At 45.6% G+C, this 20,388-nt stretch overlaps 1 protein-coding gene across 1 annotated transcript; it reads right to left on the reverse strand.

Moving 5' to 3' along the window:
- Positions 1 to 351: 351 nt before the first annotated feature.
- LOC310701509 (uncharacterized protein) lies at positions 352 to 19,990 on the reverse strand. The gene is made up of 3 exons (XM_083492512.1): positions 19,803 to 19,990; positions 16,192 to 16,261; positions 352 to 2,608 (listed from the first exon to the last, which is right to left on the reverse strand). The coding sequence occupies exon 3, from the start codon at positions 2,575 to 2,577 to the stop codon at positions 913 to 915; it is 1,665 nt and encodes a 554-aa protein (XP_083348638.1). The 5' UTR covers positions 2,578 to 2,608; positions 16,192 to 16,261; positions 19,803 to 19,990; the 3' UTR covers positions 352 to 912.
- Between the last annotated feature and the right edge of the window lie 398 nt (positions 19,991 to 20,388).

The following is a 20,388-nucleotide window of genomic DNA, read 5'->3' on the forward strand; positions in this document are numbered from 1 at the left end:
TTGACAAAGGTTTTGAAATTTTCTGCGATGCATCTCATGCAATGGCACAAAATAATTGCAGGGGTGTGTCTGGTATGGTGTTTTGTTATAATGGTTGTCCATTTGAATGGAGGTCCCAGACACAAACCATTATTTGTCTCTCCACAACAGAGAATGAATTATGTGCATGCGTTCAGGCCACTCGTGATATAGAATGGTATCTGCAAGTATTTGCCGACCTACAGATGAAAGTAACACTACCAGTAAAAGTTTACCTTGATTCCCAGAGTGGACTCGCTATCCTATGTTCAGAGACCAATACGCAGCGCACTAGAGTCTTAAGGTTACGTTTACAGTTTGTAAAGAAACTAATTGCTGATGAAATGATTGTATTTCAGTATGTTCCAGGTGACAATCAAATTGCAGACATTTTTACTAAAGCTCTTCCAAAGGTTTCACATGAAAGACATGTACAAAATATGCTTTATGTTTTTGTTCCACAATAATGAACCGCAGGAGAAATGTTGAATGGTCACTTTAAAATGTGAAGGTTCATTATTGTTTCACAAGTTCTGTATGTCTTTAAGGGCCAGAGCCAAGGCAAATGACGAGACCCAGTCTTACAGCTGTGAAACATAGCAGGTGCTGCTGAGGTGTGTTAATCAAGCTGTGTCAGCATTTGGGCATAGTATATAAGGAGCAGCAACTAGCTCCCTCATTATCCTGGGGGATGGGTTGGTGGTTGGGTCTGGTTTGTTGTTGATGTATTTAGCGTACAAGGAGTTTTTGTTTTTGTTATTAAAAACTTGTTTAAGTTATTTTTGAGTCCCTTTTTAATGCATGGTCTCCCCAGCAAGCTCTCTGCAGCGCTACTAAACAGCAAATAGCAAAGAGTTTTCACTTCAACTGAAGCTCCTTCCACACTCTATACATTCAAATGGTTTTTCCCATGTGTGTTCGTTGATGTCGTTTACATTGTCCACTTTGACTGAAGCTCTTTCCACACTCTATACATTCAAATGGTTTTTCCCCTGTGTGAGTTCGTTGATGTTCTCTTAAGTGTCCCCTTTGACTGAAGGTTTTCCCACACTGCATACAATTAAATGGTTTCTCCCCTGTGTGAGTTCGCTGATGTTTTCTAAGGTCTCCACTCTGACTGAAGCTCTTTCCACACTCTATACATTTAAATGGTTTTTCTCCTGTGTGAGTTCGTTGATGTTGTCTATATTGTCCACTTTGACTGAAGCTCTTTCCACACTCTATACATTTGAATGGTTTTTCCCCTGTGTGAGTTCGCTGATGTTCTCTATAGTGTCCACTTGTATTGAAACTTTTCCCACACTCTATACATTTAAATGGTTTCTCCCCTGTGTGAGTTTGCTGATGTTTTCTAAGGGTTTCACTTAGACTGAAGCTCTTTCCACACTCTATACATTTAAATGGTTTTTCCCCTGTGTGAGTTCGCTGATGTTCTCTATAGTGTCCACTTTGACTGAAGCTCTTTCCACACTCTATACATTTGAATGGTTTTTCCCCTGTGTGAGTTCGCTGATGTTCTCTATAGTGTCCACTTTTATTGAAACTTTTCCCACACTCTATACATTTAAATGGTTTCTCCCCTGTATGAGTTCGATGATGTTGTTGAAGTTTCTCACTTTGACTGAAGCTCTTTCCACACTCTATACATTTAAATGCTTTCTCCACTGTGTGAGTTCGTTGATGCAGTCTATAGTGTCCACTTTGACTGAAGCTCTTTCCACACTCTATACATTTAAATGGTTTTTCCCCTGTGTGAGTTTGTTGATGTCGTCGAAGTTTCCCACTATTAGAGAAGCTCTTTCCACACTCTATACATCTGAATGGTTTCTCCCCTGTGTGAGTTAGATGATGTCCTCGAAGTTTCCCACTATTAGAGAAGCTCTTTCCACACTCTATACATCTGAATGGTTTCTCCCCTGTGTGAGTTCGCTGATGTATTCTAAGGTTTGCCCTTAGACTGAAGCTCTTTCCACACTCTATACATTCAAATGGTTTTTCCCCTGTGTGAGTTCGTTGATGTCGTCTTAAGTTTTCCCTTTGACTGAAGCTCTTTCCACACTCTATACATTCAAATGGTTTCTCCCCTGTGTGAGTTCGATGATGTAGTCGAAGTTTCTCACTTTGACTGAAGCTCTTTCCACACTCTATACATTCAAATGGTTTCTCACCTGTGTGAGTTCGTTGATGTTGTCTTAAGTGTCCCCTTTGACTGAAGCTCTTTCCACACTCTATACATTCAAATGGTTTCTCCCCTGTGTGAGTTCGATGATGTAGTCGAAGTTTCTCACTTTGACTGAAGCTCTTTCCACACTCTATACATTCAAATGGTTTCTCACCTGTGTGAGTTCGTTGATGTTGTCTTAAGTGTCCCCTTTGACTGAAGCTCTTTCCACACTCTATACATTTAAATGGTTTCTCCCCTGTGTGAGTTCGATGATGTTGTTGAAGTTTCTCACTTTGACTGAAGCTCTTTCCACACTCTATACATTCAAATGGTTTCTTCATTATTCCTTTTGAATTTACAGATGGCCCCCCAGAACTCTTGCCTGTCTTCTCCATCGTCTGCCTCAGAGTGCAGGGAGACAAAATCCTGTTGGTGTTTCAAGGGAGAGAACAAAGGAATATGACACACATCAAGTTCAATTAGCAGTCATCCCAATTAGTATTTATAATTATGATGTGCCACCAGATCTCGTTCCCATTTTCTGACACAGGACTATCCTAGTGTAAATTCTCTGCCCAGGCCTCTCTCACTGTCCTTTCTCCATTTGCCTCACTCCTGGACGTACCTCCTCTATTTCAAGGCGGAATCTGTGTCACACTGAAGAAGGTCGATATTAAACATCAATATATAACTGCACTTAATGGAAACTTCAGCCTTGGATATTTAGCACTGATTCATTCATAGGATGAAGCTGTTACTTTTATTGCTGGAGACACAAATTTATTTCTGATCTATCAAATACATTAATAGTATTATGTCATGGGGTGTTGGGGCTGTGGAGTTTGGAGCTGACAGGGTTAAAACTCCATGGTGTCCTGTATCTGGGAGGAGCTTGACGCAGAGAAGCACGTCACAGTCTGTGTCACTCTCCAGACTTGCTTTCAATTCTGGCTGAGACGCAGCTCAGCTTGGAGGCTGTGTGTGTGTGCTTTTGGAGCACAGTGAGAAATGTCGGAAGTTTCTGATGGATTTACTGCTTTGTAAATAAACGCTTCTAGAGATAAGAACCAAACTGTCTTTGGACTTGATTTATCCCTCATCTCACACGGACGCAGGACCGCTGCTACTCTGCTCTCCTGCCAGGTCAGCTCCCTAACAGAGACGCACAGGGAAGCCTGACTGGACGCAGGATTTATTTACGCAAAAGCATAGGTTATGGAAGTTCCGCGTTTCCTGACAAGTGTGAGAAGGGAGGAAGACTGCCAGCGTTATGTCGCTGAAAGCTCCTGCCAGGAAGGGCAGTGAGGAATGCTGGAGAGCGGAGCCAAAAGCCAGGAAAGACGGCTGTTTCAGAGGTCCAGCTTGCTGGCAAACGTGTGAGTACGCTTAAAGCCCTGGTGGGTGGAAGATGGCTGCTGCTGACTTCTGGGGGCAGCGCGAACGGCAATGGCGGTCCTCTTTACTTTGTGAAGAGGAAGCTCCTGCAGAAACGGGTCGTCTGCTACGGCGAAGCGGAGACCCAGCTCGGAAAACCACAGGCAGCGTTAGCCTGTGGCCGTGGGACTTGGCGGGCACCGGGAGCGCCCCCTGAAACGTCAAAGGAACCCCGTAAGGGGCTCCGGAGCGTGAAAGGGCTGGCGCGGTGCTGTGAGTCGATCGCTCTTTCTGAGGAGTGAAGCCGCTAAGCTGCTGTCGGTGAGCGCTGACCCTTTTCCTGGGACCATTCGGCTCTAAAGGAAACTTCCCGTGAGTAAGTGAAGCTTAATTATCGGGTCCAAATTTGAAATTTGGCACTGCGGGAGACGCAACCAGGAAGTCCGTCTCCCGGCTCTGCTTAAAGATCAAAGCAAAGACAGAAACTTCTAATGCCTTTGAATTTGAGATCTTTAAAAGGAAATAATCTTGGCAACAACTGAACTGTTTTACACCTTTTATGTTTGCGGACTTTACCTTATACTGGTGGATATTCCTTTTAACCTTTTTTCCTCTTCCTCTATGGATTTATAAAACTTTCTTTTTCAAGAAACCCAGGCAGCCGGGCTGCCAGACTATTGGAATTTTGGACTGACTGTCTTTGTTACATTGGACTGTTACATTGCATTGCAGCTGATTTGTTATATTGAAACTGGCACTTTCTAGAGACATTGTGACTAACCTGAGACCAACTCTGCTAAGGCTAAAAAAACTGGAGGACTTTTTGAGACTTTGAAGCTGTCTGATACCGTCACTAACTTGTAAAGGCATGTGGATTAATTTGGAATCTTTGCATGAACAACAACTTTTTTCTTTGTAGGATATATTTAAACTCCCCCTAGAGGAGCTTTGAAAGTCTACAACTACCGGGGGTTGTTTTTCTCTTATTTGGGGACTTGTGGATTCCCACGGGAATTGCAATTTGACTGACTTTGAATCATAGACAGAAGTGGAATGAGTGGAACTGGGAGAACAAGATCAGCTAAAACTAGATCACAACTAGCTACCCTAATCTCACAATTGCGCAGATCATCTGTTCCCACTATTTCTGCGGCACAGGAGGAAGAGACAGAGCAAGCTAGGCTGGAGGGAATGGCCGCAGGTGGGGACATAACTTCATTATTGGAAAAAATCTATGAAAAATTGGAAGGCCTGAGTAACCAAGTGACTAAACAATCTTCTAAAATTGACCAAAATACAGTTAGTATTAATCATCTGACTCAACAAGTTGCTTTAAATGCACAATCAATTGGGAAACTTTTGGAAGCCACTACAGAAAATCGTAAACTAGCCGAGGAGGCAAAACAGAAAGCAGAGGCCGTGCATGAGGAAGTAAAACCTATGTGCAAACAGATTGATGAGCACCAAGCATACCTGTCTATGATAGATTTAAAAAGCAAGGAGAATAATCTGAGGCTGAGATCAGTTCCAGAACTTGAAAAAGGAGATTTAACTGAATATTTGACAAAAGAATTCACTGAATATTGGTCTTTGGAAGAAGATAAGGACTTTAAAATTGTAAGTGCATTCAGACTTGGAAAAGGAGGGAGGAAAGGCAAGTTCAGAGACTGCCTGATCTCTCTCAGAACAAAGGCAGAGAGAGACAAGATACTGAGTGCACATTTTCAAAAGACACTTGAAATTCAGGATTTGAAAGTGGAAATTTACAAGGATATCCCTAAACACTAACTGGATCTCAGATCTAGCTACGGAGATCTGGCGAAATTATTGAGAAGCAACGGAATTGCATTCAGGTGGGAGTTCCCCCAGGGACTTTCCTTCACCTTTAGGGGTAAGAAAGTTAAAATCAAGACAGTGGATGACAAATAAAAATTCTTGAACGACCACGGAGAAGACCTTCAGAAAGGGATCGGAGGGGAACTTGGAGCCTTAGGACATGAACTATCAAGTTTGACACCTACACCTCAGGGTACTGACGAATTGGAAGTGATACCACCCCAGGTGAAAGAATAAATAGCCCAACATGTCTCTGCAACTTCTAAGTTGGAACATTCATGGTTTCAACTCTCCAGAGAAAAGAAGGAAGATTTTTCATTTATTAAAAAAGGAACAATTGGACATTATCTGTTTACAGGAAACACACGTGATTAGGCTGCACAGGAAGGTGCTAATCAACAAGAGACTAGGCCAAGAATTTATATCATCTGACAGAGTGAAAAAGAGAGGAGTTGTGATTTATGCAAAAGAAGGCCTATCACCTAAATTTCTTTTTAAAGATGAGCAAGGAAGAATTTTGGCTATTGAAATTCAAACACAAGGAGAAAATTTTTTGATTTGGGGGATTTATGCACCAAATGAGGGGAAATCGGAATTCTACAAGAAGCTGCATGATATAATGTTGGACTACATGGACTATAACAACATCATTATGATGGGCGACATGAATGGGGTGGTATCTACGAACATGGATAAAGCACAAAGCCAAAGTATGACAAAAGAAGGCAGACTACCAAAGACTTTCTTTGAATTAACTGACAATATGGATCTAATTGACATCTGGAGAACAAAGAACCCCTTAGGAAGAGAGGGGACATTCTTTTCTGAAGCCAAAATGACATGGACAAGAATCGACCAAATATGGATAACTAGAGGTCTGGCACCCAAGATTAGAAAGGTGGAAATCTGCCCAAAAACCTGCTCCGACCACAATGCAGTAAAGATGGAAATGAGACTAATTTCAACTGGTTCCTTCAGATGGAAGATGAATGACACCTTATTAAGAGACCAGGAGATAGTTAAGAAGGCCCAAAAGAATTTGCGTGATTATTTTGAAATAATTTTGAAAACTACAGTTGAAAAAGAGTAATCTGGGATGCAAGCAAGGCAGTCATGAAGGGGTTTCTGATACAACAGAATGCGGTAAAGAAAAGAGCTTTGAATGAGAAAAAAGATAAGATTTTGGAAAAAATAAAAGAAGGAGAGAAAAAACTAAGATCGAAACCAAAGTCACAGGAGATCTTGAGAGAAATTAAACTCTATCAAGCACAATATACAAAACTGATAAACCAGGAAGTTGAATGGAAAATTAAACAAATGAGACAAAGGACTTTTGAATCGGCAAATAAATGTGGGAAACTGCTAGCATGGCAGTTGAAAAAAAGACAGAAATTGAATACAGTTACTAACTTAGAGATTGAAGGGAGAAACATTCAGAACCCTGTGGAGATCAGAAAATGCTTCCAGAGATATTTTAAACAACCTTATACCCAAGGGCCGCAAAAGGAGATTGAGATAGATCAATTTTTAAGAAACAACGGATTATCAGAACTATCCCAAGAAAACAAGACAATATTGAATTACAAAATAACAGAACAAGAGATTGAAGGTGCCATTCAGAACATGCAATTGGGTAAATCTCCAGGGCCGGATGGGTTAACCTCCAAGTATTATAGGACTTTGAAGGACTATTTGATTCAACCACTGAAGGAGGTTTGTAACGAGATTATGGAGGGGAAGAAGGCACCGAAGTCGTGGAAAGAAGCTTTCATCACACTTATACCTAAATCTGAAACTGAAACTGAAAAGACACAACTACCGCCCCATTTCCCTTTTAAATGTGGATTACAAAATTTTTGCAGATATTTTAGCTAACAGACTAAAGAAAGTGTTAAATGAAGTGATTCATAAAGACCAGGCAGGCTTTCTCCCAGGCAGACATTTGTTGATAACACAAGGAACATTATTGACATTTTGGAACTATTACAAATGAACACTAATACAAAAGCAGTACTGATCTTTATTGATGCAGAGAAAGCCTTTGATAATATTTCTTGGATTTTTATGAAGAAAAATCTTAAAGGGATGGGAGTGGGACGGGGGTTTGAAAATGGTATAGATGGAATTTATTCAGAACAAAAAGCAAAATTGATAGTTAACAATGTGGTGACAGGAGAGTTTAAAATTGAGAAAGGAACACGACAGGGTTGCCCTATCTCTCCACTGCTATTTATTTCGGTCCTGGAGGTGCTCTTGAACATGATCAGAAGGGACAGGTTGATTGAAGGAATTCAGGTCGGAGCTAAACAATATAAATTAAAGGCTTTTGCAGATGACCTGGTTTTGACACTACAGGAGCCATAATCTAGTACAAAAAGAGTTTTAGAATTGATTCAAGAATTTGGTCGGGTGGCGGGATTTAAATTAAATAAACAAAAAACTAAGGTTTTGGAGAAAAACTTGACAACTACGGAAAAAGAAAGGTTTCAGAAGGAGACAGAGTTAAACGTGGTTAAAAAGGTGAAATATCTAGGGGTGAACATAACGGCTAAAAATTTGAACTTATTTAAAGATAACTATGAAAAATGCTGGTCAGAATTCAAAAAAGATTTAGAAATTTGGTGAAAATTGAAGCTTTCCTTGTTGGGTCGAATTGCCGCTATAGAAATGAATGTATTGCCAAAAATGTTGTTTTTGTTCCAGACTCTACAGATTGTGGACAAGATGGATTGTTTCAAGAGGTGGCAGAGAGACATCTCTAAGTTTGTCTGGCAGGGCAAAAAGCCCAGAATAAAATTTAAAATACTCACTGATGCTAAAGAAAGAGGGGGGTTTGCCCTGCCAGACCTGAAACTGTATTATGAAGCAGCAGCCTTCTGCTGGTTGAAAGATTGGCTACTTCTAGAGAACACTGACACTTTGGATTTGGAAGGGTTTAACAATGTGTTTGGATGGCATGCATTATTTGTGGTACGACAAGGTTAAAGCTCATAAAGCATTTAAGAACCATATTGTCAGGAAAGCAATATTTAATGTCTGGACAAGATATAAAGATTTATTGGAAAATAAGACCCCAAGGTGGTTGTCACCAATGGAAGCTAAGGCTCAGAAAAGACTCAATATGGAGGCCAACTGGCCAAAATATTGGGAGATATTAGAAAATGATGGAGACACTTGGAGATTGCAGAGTTTTGATAAACTAAAAGATAAAGTGTGAGATTGGTTACACTACTGCCAGATCAGGGAGGTCTTTAATGAGGACAAAAAAACAGGTTTCCAGGTGGAAAAATTGAAACTGGAAACAGAAGTGTTAGAACCTAAAACTAAGGTACTATCAAGAATGTATAACTTGTTGTTAAAATGGAACACTCAGGATGAAACCGTTAAATCAGCTATGATAAAGTGGGCTCAAGATATTGGTTATAACATTATATTTGCTGACTGGGAACGGTTATGGACCACCGGAGTAAGGTTCACGGCATGTAATGCCTTGAAAGAAAACATGATGAAAATGATATATAGGTGGTACATGACCCCAGTCAAGCTTGCAAAAATATACCATTTGCCAGACAATAAGTGTTGGAAATGTAAAGAAACTGAGGGAACATTCTTCCAACTTTGGTGGACATGCCCTAGGGTTAAGGCTTTCTGGGAAATGATATATAATGAATTGAAAAGGGTATTTAAATATACCTTTCCTAAGAAACCAGAGGCCTTCCTTTGGGGCATTGTTGGCCAAATGGTGTTAAAAAAGGATAGAAATCTTTTCATGTATGCAGTAACAGCAGCAAGAATACTTATTGCAAAGCACTGGAAGACTCAAGATTTACCCACCCTGGAAGAATGGCAGATGCAAATGATAGACTATATGGAACTGGCAGAGATGACTGGCAGAATCCGAGACCTGGGAGAAGAGCTGGTGGAAGAGGACTGGAAGAAATTTAAAGACTATCTGCAAAAGTACTGCAAACTGTATGAATGTTAGAATGTTGCGGGGTATAAAGACAACGGGGTATTAGTGATTCAGCTGAATGTAAAAAAGGTTATCAGAACAGAGGTGAAGTCAGAACAACATTATGTCAAACCTAAACAAAATGAAAAATGGGGAAAAATTGGAGACATAATAGTGGAAAGGTATAATATGAAATACGATTTTTTTAAAAAAGGTGAGGTATTGCTGAACAAAACCTTGTAAAAGGGGAATGCAGAAAAGGGAGATGTGAGGGAGTCTGGAAAGAAGATTATGAGAATAACATCTGAGAAAATGGTTTTTTCTTTTTTATGTCTTTTTATGTACTTTTTCTCTTTGGTTTTTTTGGTTTTTTTCTGATTTTTGAGGGGTGTTTTTTCTTTTTTCTTACTGTGTATTGTGAAGTCTGTTTTATTATTCGAAACTTTAATAAATATCTTTTTTTAAAAAAAAGGAAGATGGCTGCTGCTCAGCCACAGCAAGGCCAAGACAGCTACCCCGGTGAAAGACTGAATGGGGCCAATTGGGAGGCCTGGAGCAAGCGCATGTATTATTGGCTGGAGGGAAATCAGCTGTGGGAATGCACCCAGGCCGATTCAGTCCTTGCCCAGCCCAGTGAGAAGTCTGCAGGAGCAGTGGAAGCTTGTGAAGCAGACGTGGCTGATGCTCTGGAGAAAGAGCAAAGGGTGCTAGCCATTTTAAGGGCCAGCGTTGAGGCTTGGCTGTTGCCAAAGCTGCAAGGGAGGAAGCCCGAGTCACATGGCGGGCACTGAAGACGGCATGTCAGGCCACAGTGGGAGCTAGAAGATGCCCAGACAGAGCACTAAGCCCAGAGGGGGTTGGGACTGTTCCTGGAAGCTGTTGCAATGCTTCAACACGTCTGTGTGATGGTCCGGGAGAGGGGCTAAGAGCTGGGAAGAGGAAGGCAGTTGCAGTCCGTTCCTCAGGAAGCTATGCACCCAGGAGTGGGGGTGCAGGCCGTTCCAAGAGCTCTGGGAAAGCCAAAGTCTCCAAGACTTGTTTGTGCTCTGAGGCAAAGTCCAACAGCAAAGGGCATTGTTCTGCAGAGGCGATGGAATGCAAGGTCAGCCACCTGCTAAAGCAGATCAGCAACAGTTACCAGACGGCGGAGCCGCAGAGAACACCGTTGGGTGTAGGTTCAAGGCATGTGACAGATACCTAGATTGTCAAGCCTGTAAGCAATCGAAGGTCACAACATGCACATACCCCAGGTCAGAGAGGAGAACCAGCAAACCCTTTGAGCTTGTGCATGCAGATTTATCAGGGCCCATGCCAACACCTTCTTTAGCTGGGTTGAAATGGGTTTTGGTTCTGATTGACGATTTTTCAAAGCATTCTTGGGTTTTCTCGCTTAAACAGAAATCAGAGGCAGCTGCACTGATCAGAGATTGGATCACAGCGGTAGAGCTACGGTTCTCTACCAGGGTGGTTTCCTTTCAATCTGATCGCGGGGGGGGGGGGGGGAGTTCACAGGTTCTGCGCTGCAATCATTTTTCAGGCAGAAGGGTATCAGTCATCGACTGACGGCCCCCCACTCTCCGCAACAGAATGGGGTTGCAGAGAGAAAGTTTCGCACGCTACAGGAAGCTGCAAACGCTATGTTGGCAGACTTGGGTTTGCCACAGCGCTTTTGGGCTGAGAGTTATAAGACAGCATGTTTTCTGCAGAACAGGGTGTACAATTCCAGTGTAGGCAACACACCATATTTCTTACTGCATGGGAAGAAACCGAAAGTGCACTTTCTGCACGTTTTCGGCTGCCAGGCTTGGGTTCTCATTCCAAAGGCCATGCACAGAAAGGGTGAGCCAAGATCTAGGAAGATGATCTTTGTAGGCTATGAGCCGGGTTCAAAAGCGTGGTGTTTTGCATACCCTACTGGCAACCAGTCTAAGCTGCTCATTAGCGGCAGTGCTGAGTTTTGCGAGCAGAGTGGGTGGAAACGTCTTCACGGGAACCCGGATGTTCTTTTAGACTCAGATGAGGAAGAGGAGGAGGACGAGGCTGAACCTGTTGCTGAGGTGCACGGTCTACAGCCACAGAGTCCAGAGCCGGGATCTCCAAGGGAGAGGCTCCATATCTCTCCAAAAGGGAGTCCCAGGACCCCTCCACAGGTCTCTGTCAAGTCTGAGCCAAGGAGTGAGCCATCCTCGCCTGCAGAGCCAGTTGTGAGGCCTAAAAGGCGCAGCAGGTCAGAGGGGGAGGTTTCTGACACAGGGGATGGTGTGGCTGATCCAGATGAATCAGGTGCAGTTCCAGAATTCACGCTGAGCAGGTCAGCAAGATCAACGAAAGGAAAGCCACCTGAAAGGTATGAAGCCACTAGTGTCTGGGTTGGTGTGGCTAGGTGTGAACCTGAATCCTTTTGAGGATGTTCAGAAGTTGCCTCAGGAAGAAGCTAGCAAATGGTGTGAGGCAATGCAGAAGGAGATGAACTCAATGGAGTCTCTTGGTGTGTTCTCACTCACTCAGCTGCCGGCTAAAAAGCAAGCTGTCAGCTGCAGATGGGTTTATCGACTTAAACCCACAGAAATGGGAGAACCACAGTATAAAGCGAGTTTGGTGGCCCGAGGATTCACACAGAAGGGTGTCCACTTCACGGAGGTCTATTCGCCGACCTCGAGAGAGGAGACTTTGAGAACGCTTTTGGCGATAGCAGCACAGAGAGGTTGGAAGGTGAACCATTTTGATGTAGATGTCGCCTACCTGAACTCAGGTCTCCAGGAGGAGTTGTACATGCTTCCTCCTCCAGGGTTTGAAGTCAGTGAGCCAGGCGTAGTGTGGCGGTTGCACAAATCCATCTATGGATTACGCCAATCTGCCAGGAATTGGAAGATGTGTCTACATGAAGCCTTAGAAGAGCTAGGTTTTAAGAGATCTCTTGCAGACAGTTGTCTTTACATTAGAGATTCAGGCTTGAAACAGCAAGTGGTTCAGGTGTTTGTTGATGATATCTTGATCATGGCACAGACAGGTGAACAGGTGGAGAAGTTTGCTAAAGAGCTTGGAAAGTGGTTCAAGCTAAAGCAGCTTGGAGATGTCAAGTCCTATTTAGGCGTAGAGATCACAAGAGCAAGTGATGGAAGCTTTTTGCTTCGCCAGAAAGGTAAGATTGAACAGTTGCTTGAGAAGTTCAGGATGTCTGATTGTGCAGGTGCCAGATCACCCTGGAGGCTGGATACGTGAAGGAGTGTCAGCAAGTAGAACGCGTGGTGTTTGAAAATACTGAACTCTTTCAGTCAGCTCTGGGTAGTCTGTTGTATCTGTCACAGTGGAGCAGACCAGACATAGCATTCGCTGTCAATCTGCTCAGTAGAGAGGCTTCAAGTCCTAGTGTGCAGGCCTGGAATGGTATTAAGCGGGTGCTACGTTACCTGCAAGATACCAAAGACTTTTGCCTCAAGATGTCAGCTGAGGGTGGTGTCAAGCTGACTGTGTGGGTGGATTCGAGTTGGGCTAACCTTGAGGACCGCAAATCAGTGTCAGGTTTAGTGGTGAAGTTTGGGGACTCAGTAGTTGGGTGGAGGTCCCGGAAGCAAAGTCTCATAGCGCTTTCATCTACTGAAGCTGAGTTCAGTGCGCTATCAGAGGTTTGCAGAGAGCTGGAGTTCTATGTGTGTTTGGTCGAAGAAATCTGTGGAGAGAATTGTCTGCCCGTTGTGGTGCATGAAGACAATCAACCAATGCCTCAAATTGGCCGAGACGGGGCAGTTCAAGGCGAGGACCAAACATTTGGACATACGTTTCCAGAATGTATGTCAGAGCGTTCATGAGGGGCTAGTTGCTCTGAAATACTGTCCCTCAACCAAGAACCTCGCTGATGGTTTCACAAAACCATTAACCTTCCAGAAGCACGAGGGGTTCTGTGAGGGTCTGTGTATGGGGAAAGCATTGTTGGCTATTGTCCCCAGATGCAGGACAAGAGGGGGTGTGGAGTTTGGAACTGACAGGTTTAAAACTCCGTGGGGTCCTGTATCTGGGAGGAGCTTGGCGCAGAGAAGCACGTCACAGTATGTGTCACTCTCCAGACTTGCTTTCGATTCTGGCTGAGACGCAGCTCAGCTTGGAGGCTGTGTGTGTGTGCTTTTGGAGCACAGTGAGAAATGTCGGAAGTTTCTGATGGATTTACTGCTTTGTAAATAAACGCTTCTAGAGATAAGAACCGAACTGTCTTTGGACTTGATTTATCCCTCATCTCACACGGACGCAGGACCGCTGCTACTCTGCTCTCCTGCCAGGTCAGCTCCCTAACAGAGACGCACAGGGAAGCCTGACTGGACACAGGATTTATTTACGCAAAAGCATAGTACCTCTCGTGGAAGACATATAAGGCTCCTTCTGGGGTGATTGATCCACCATTAATCCCCAACCTGTACTCTCACCTGTGGGTCCTAGACGCTATCAGCATGCAACAGCAGACACAACCCAGGAAAAGCTTCGACAGGTCAACTAAACCAGTTGAGGATAATTGATGGGTCTCAATCCCTTGGTGAGTCGGGGACTTTCACTGCATGCGATGACAGACTCTGGCACATTGAGCAGACGAGACCAATAGTGACTCCAACAGCCAAGCAGGTGATTTATGCAAGTGCCGTAGAGGGAACTGAGGGGCTCATCAACCTGGGAAGGGAGGCCAAGCAGTAGAAGAAAAACTCTGATCCTAAACCTCTGCAGGCTTGCATGAATATCTTCAGGAAAAGAAGAGGCTAAGCAGTAAACCCTACAAGAATCGGAGTGACGTCCTTAAGACAATTGTGTTGGAGTGTTGTGGGTATCAAGGAGTGGAAATGCTGACTCAGTTTCATGTGGGGAGTCAGCATCCCAAGCGATGGTCTATAGCCAGCTAGTATACAGAGGTATGCTTGACTTCTCCACACTGGCTTCTCCCCTGTATGTAGGAAGGCTGATTTGTGGAACTTTATGATGCTGCAGGACTGCAGCTGGAATAAAGCCCTCCTTGCAACACAGCTGGACTCCTGAGTGCTTTATATGGAGCTTCTATCAGTCCAAATACATTGCAACATGTTGGGTGGAGTCCTTGTATGCCTCCTTCCGGTAACTCCTGGGGCCAAAGATATTGCTCTGCTTCCCTTTGGACCATATCAAGAAGGTTGAGAAGGTAGGGCTGCCATAGGTCTGTCCCCCCCCCCCGGGAATTGAGCGTTTAAAATAGCGTCCAGGAGGATTTTCACAAGATCGGCAAAAGGTCCACCCAGACGTATGGCAAGGCTGCCGTTTCTTGTGAGGAGAACCAGAACTTACAGGGTTAAACAGTTCTGTGTGACGTCTCACATCCTGAGGCCTGGTTTTGTTCACATACGGGAATCTTTCTTTGCGTGTGAGTTACTTTCGCTTTTAGCTGTTGAGCCGGAGAGAATGTCCGCCCGATCTCTGGGGTGATTTATGATGTTTTTTCTGTACATAATAAAGCCTTCTTAGATTATGCAAGAGGCCTGTGTACAGACTGGGATTTATGACCCACACAAGGCAAAACCGCTGGTGCGATACTCTGCTTGGAGCCAGGAAGAGAGCGTGAGGCTCAAGTCAGCACAGGGAAGCTGTGCCCGACTCCATTACATTCCGAAGATTTCTATGGTGGGAAACATCAGGAAAGCTCAAAAGCTGCTTCTTTTGGGGAGAATTTGTATTTTTAGAAAGCTCAACAACTCTGTCCGGATTTTTGCATTTTTAAACGGGGGCACCCTGCTGGAGAAGATGTTCTTGTCGTGCAGGCAGCCCAGGACCTCCACACACACTGCCCTGTATTCTCCGGGGGTCACGTCTGTGCTTCTAACACCCCTGTTTGACTTCAACCTCATGGAGACTCTACATTGTGTCTCGAGGCAGATGGATGTCAACAAAAGGGGGTGGAAGGACAGAATGTGACTTTTGAGAGAGGAGGTGCAGTCAGAGATGCTTCCGCCAGAAGAGAGCCTGAGGGGGGAAACCACCTTTAGATGACATTTAGGATCCCTGCCTCCATTTCTCAGCCTGAATTGTAACTCAGAATCTCGATTGTAACTCAGTTCAGAACCTTCAGATCTATCCTCTGGTTGGCCGTCTTCTGGAATATAAACCAGACCTCTTTGAGGGTATCATCCAGACCTTCATTTAGTGTGGGCACCTTGGATTTGGAGTCTAGGTATCAATCATAATCCCTGAAAACGTGTCTCCATAACCCTTGGTATCTATACCCACCCGGACCTCCCAAGTGAGTCTGAGCTCCTAGAGGAACCATCTATGGTGAGGTGCGACACCTCTGGCCCTCCAGATGTGGCTGGACTCAAAGTGCCATCAGCCCAAGCAAGGATGGCAAATGTCCAGGGATGATGGGAGTTCTACTGGAAAAACATCTGGAGGGACACACTTTCTCCATCTTCCTCCTTTTCTGAAAAAGCTAAATATCTGTATTGTTTCCTCCTTACTCCGTGATGTGTAACATCTTCCTGATACACTCCAAGCAACTGCACACATTCCCTAATCCTGCACCATTTACCTCCTGAGGCGGCTCCATTGTGTCCACCTTCTCAGAACCACCCACCATTTCAGTAGCAGTCCTTCAGTTCCCAGCTATTACTCCCCCTCCCCTACGGAGGAATTATTCATCTGAATCCCAGGGGCTGGGAGTCCTGAGTGGGGAGACAGCTGTCGGCCCTGCTGGGGGGGGGGGGTCTCCTTGGCTGGTCCTTGTGAGAAGAGGATGGTGGACGAGGTGGGCCCTGATCCTACTCCAGCAGGACATTTCTCATGTTCCCACAAAATGAAACGAGACCTACAAGATACCGTCTCCCAGGCAAGAGGAAGGACTTACCTCTCAAAGTCTCTTTATTTTTCTGTTTCAAAGAAGGAGTTGAGCTCAGACTTGCAGATCAGATTCTCTCCTGTGCGGAATAAGTAAAATGGAAGTGCTATTTACGTCACTGGAAAAGTATTCAAAAATATTCATGTGTTGAAGAAAGTCTAACAAAGTAGCTGGTGTCCCATTAAGGGCTAATAAAAGGTTTATGGTCTCAGCATTTGTGGGCTGCAGGCTGAGGGTGTGAACTGTGGACCAGGAAGACTTGCAATCTCCATTATCCTGAGAGTCTCTTTGTAGATTTTGCATAATTATTTTGGAATTCCTACCGCAATATCGGTTCATGAAAAGTTACGGATGGAGTAAATTACACGGTTGCTGTAAACTATCATCCCAAACACAAACTCTCACTCACATACTGTCTGTAAATTTGGCAATCTCACACCCCTTGCCTATAATACTGGCAATTCCAGGCCTGCAGATGCACAGCCCTGGGTGTAGAGCCTCCAGCCACAGGTATTGTCTACCGTGGAAATGCCCGAGACTGGGGCGGATTATGGATCTTTGGGTGCTGATAGATTGTATCTCAGTTTGTAACCCACTCTGACATTGCCTACAAAAAAAAAAGTACAGTGGTACCCCGCTAGATGAATGCCCCGCTAAACGAAAAACGCGCAAGACGAAAGGGCTCTCTGATTTTTTTTCTGCTTCGCAAGATGAATTTTTCTATGGGGTTGTCTCGCGAAACGAAAATTTTTGGGGTGTCTTGCGTTTATTTTGCCTTTTCTGAAAGCCGCTAAGCCGCTTATCTGTCAATTACCGCTCATCCGCTAAGCCTTTGATAGCGGTGCTCCACAAGACGAAAAACCCTGCAAGATGAAGACACCCACAGAACAGATTAATTTCGTCTTGAGGGGCACCACTGTAATAGAAATGCCTTCTGGATATACTTATATATAAACCCTGAAAGCCTTTCTATAGCATCCTTCTCCCATATTCCTAGATTGGTATATATACATCATCAGCACCACCACCATCGATTAACCATGCAGTGGAAACACTTAAGAATGGGAGCCTGAGAGAGAGGAAGAGGTATCTGGCTACTTCCTGGGAGGGGCTTCCAGAAGCAAAGAGCCGCTTTGGAGAAGGCCTTCTCCTCCCTCCTCGCCCTCAGGACCTTCCAGCTTTTTCTCTCTTCTCCTCTCCAAGGTGGACCAAGGGTTTGACTATTTGGAAAACTCAGCAGTGGCCAGAGGATTGGAAAAGAACAGTCTGCATCCCAATCCCAAAGAAGGGCCGTGCCAAAGAATGCTCCAACTACCGCACAATTGCACTCATTTCACACGCTATCAAGGTTATGCTTAAAATTCTACAAGGAAGGCTCAAGCAGTATGTGGACCGAGAACTCCCAGAAGTGCAAGCTGGATTTAGAAGAGGCAGAGGAACCAGAGACCAAATTGAAAACATGCACTGGATTATGGAGAAAGCTAGAGAGTTCCAGAAAGACATCTACTTCTGCTTCATTGACTATGCAAAAGCCTTTGACTGTGTCGACCACAGCAACTATGGCAAGTTGGAGTACTGTGTCCAGTTCTGGGCACCACAATTCAAGAAGGACACTGACAAACTGGAACGTGTCCAGAGGAGGGCAACCAAAATGGTCAAAGGCCTGGAAACGATGTCTTAGGAGGAACGGCTAAGGGAGCTGGGCATGTTTAGCCTGGAGAAGAGGAGGTTAAGGGGTGATATGATAGCCATGTTCAAATATATAAAAGGATGTCACATAGAGGAGGGAGAAAGGTTGTTTTCTGCTGCTCCAGAGAAGCGGACACGGAGCAATGGATCCAAACTACAAGAAAGAAGATTCCACCTAAACATTAGGAAGAACTTCCTGACAGTCAGAGCTGTTCGACAGTGGAATTTGCTACCAAGGAGTGTGGTGGAGTCTCCTACTTTGGAGGTCTTTAAGCAGAGGCTTGACAACCATATGTCAGGAGTGCTCTGATGGTGTTTCCTGCTTGGCAGGGAGTTGGACTCGATGGCCCTTGTGGTCTCTTCCAGCTCTATGATTCTATGATTCTATGAAGTTTTTAAAGAAATGGGAGTGCCTGATCACCTCATTTGTCTCCTGAGAAATCTCTACGTGGGACAAGAAGCTACAGTTAGAACTGGATATGGAACAACTGATTGGTTCAAAATTGGGAAAGGAGTACGGCAAGGCTGTATATTGTCTCCCTGCTTATTTAACTTATATGCAGAATTCATCATGCAAAAGGCTGGGCTGGATGAATCCCAAACCGGAATTAAGATTGCCGGAAGAATTATCAGCCACCTCGGATATGCAAATAACACAACCTTGATGGCAGAACGTGAGGAGGAATTAAAGAACCTTTTAATGAGGGTGAAAGAGGAGAGTGCAAAATATGCTCTGAAGCTCAACATCAAAAAAACCAAGATCATGGCCACTGGTCCCATCACCTCCTGGCAAACAGAGTCGGACACGACTAAACAACAATAACAGCAATGCAGCCAAGGATCAGTGGGGAGAGGACTGAGCTTCCAGGGAGGAAAGGGTGGGGGAATCAGTGGACCCCCCCCCTTATCAGGCAGAGTGGGCAGAAGGGAGAAGACCCACCACCGGAGATTCCTCCTCCAGCGCCCAAGGATGGAGACATTTCTCCAAAAGGAAGAGTCTTCCTCCCTCCCTCTCTGCTCGGCTGGCCTCCTATCCCCCAGGGATGCTGCCATTCCTCCCTCAGCCCCCCATCTTCCTCTGCCCTCCGTCCCACAGTCTCCCCTGCGCCCGGAAACCCCCTTGGCATCGCTCACCCCTCGGCCTCTGCGCCGCATCTCTCCCGGGCGCGCCAACCTCTCCATCCGGAGGGGCCTCCCGAGGGGGGGGGGGTCTCTATCCAGGCCTATTTCACTTCCTTTAACCCTTTCGTGGCCTCCATGTCTCCCTCAAGGCGCAGGGATTCCTGCCAGCAGGAAACGGCAGAGGGCGGGGGGCGTCGTGTTTGGGTCCTGGGATCAAATCCAGGGCTGCTTGGGGACGGGGGTCTTCGTGGGGACCCCCTTGGTGGGCATCACGTTTCAGTTCAGACAGGAGAGCCCGGGGGGGGGGTGCAGGGCAGTTCAGCGTCGCTTGAGCCCCCGGGGGAAAGAGACGCGTGTGGAGGGGAGGGCACTGGAAAGGAGAGGGCAGCTGGATTGCATGGATCGGGGACATTGAGCCCCTCCTGGACCCCCAGGAAAAAGAAACATGGGGGGGAGGGGCTCCAAAGGAGATCCTGCCAAGCAATCCCTGCAGGTGTTGGGCCCCCCCCCCCCTTCGCAGCAGGATTGCGGGGATCGGAGCCCCTGCTTATGAGGCCCAGGAGGGGGGCTTTTTTGCGGGCAGGGGGGAAACTAGGCTGGATTTCCCCCGAGTCAAAGACCCAACTGGAGACATTTGCGTCCCCACAAAGACATCCTCAACGGCGCCCTGTTGGAGGCGGCACCTGGTGCAAAAAACCAACCCCCCCCCCCGCCTGGCCACCCCCATAGCTATGGCTCTGTTTGCAGGAGGGGTCTCTGTCTTTCCCTCTTCCCCCTAAATCGCCCCCTTTCCCACGCAGCCTCTTTACCTCTTTGGCCTCTCTGGACCTCCGCCTCCCTTGCTCGCTGTTCCGGGTTCCTTCCCCGCAATAGAAAGCGGAGTAGGGGGGGGGAGAGGGGAACCAGTCAACCCCCACCCCTCCTCCCCTTCGGGAAACCTCCCCCTTTCCACTTTGCCCCCCCCCCTGGAAACTTCCGACCTAGAGACACTTCGGGTTCCTTGTCGCAGGCGCGCGCCTCTAGAGCTACGTTGGCAGAGCAGCCCCTGCCTGTCTTGGGATGGAAAGAGGAAGAGATGGCGCTGCCTTTGGCCTCCTGCTCTTGGGGCTCCGTCGGGAAATGGCCCCCTCCTCCCCCCAAGTCGCCTCTCTCCCCACAGCCGAGAGTGGAAATGGGGGCGGGAGCGGGGGGCTTCCTATTTGTGTGTGAGCTGATGGATGGATGGTTCCCTCCACAGCAGGGTGGCAGCTGCACACTTATTCTTTCCTTATTTACTTTCGTTATTGTATCATTTCAATAGAGTTAAGTTGAGGGTCTTACGGAGACTCTTCCTGGCTCCTCAAAAAGGCCAGAAGAACAGGAAAGGCATAATCCATGTCTGCTGAAGACTGGGCT

This window comes from Podarcis liolepis (genome assembly GCF_965112155.1).
Source record: "Podarcis liolepis genome assembly, chromosome: 2".
Classification (NCBI taxonomy): domain Eukaryota; kingdom Metazoa; phylum Chordata; class Lepidosauria; order Squamata; family Lacertidae; genus Podarcis; species Podarcis liolepis.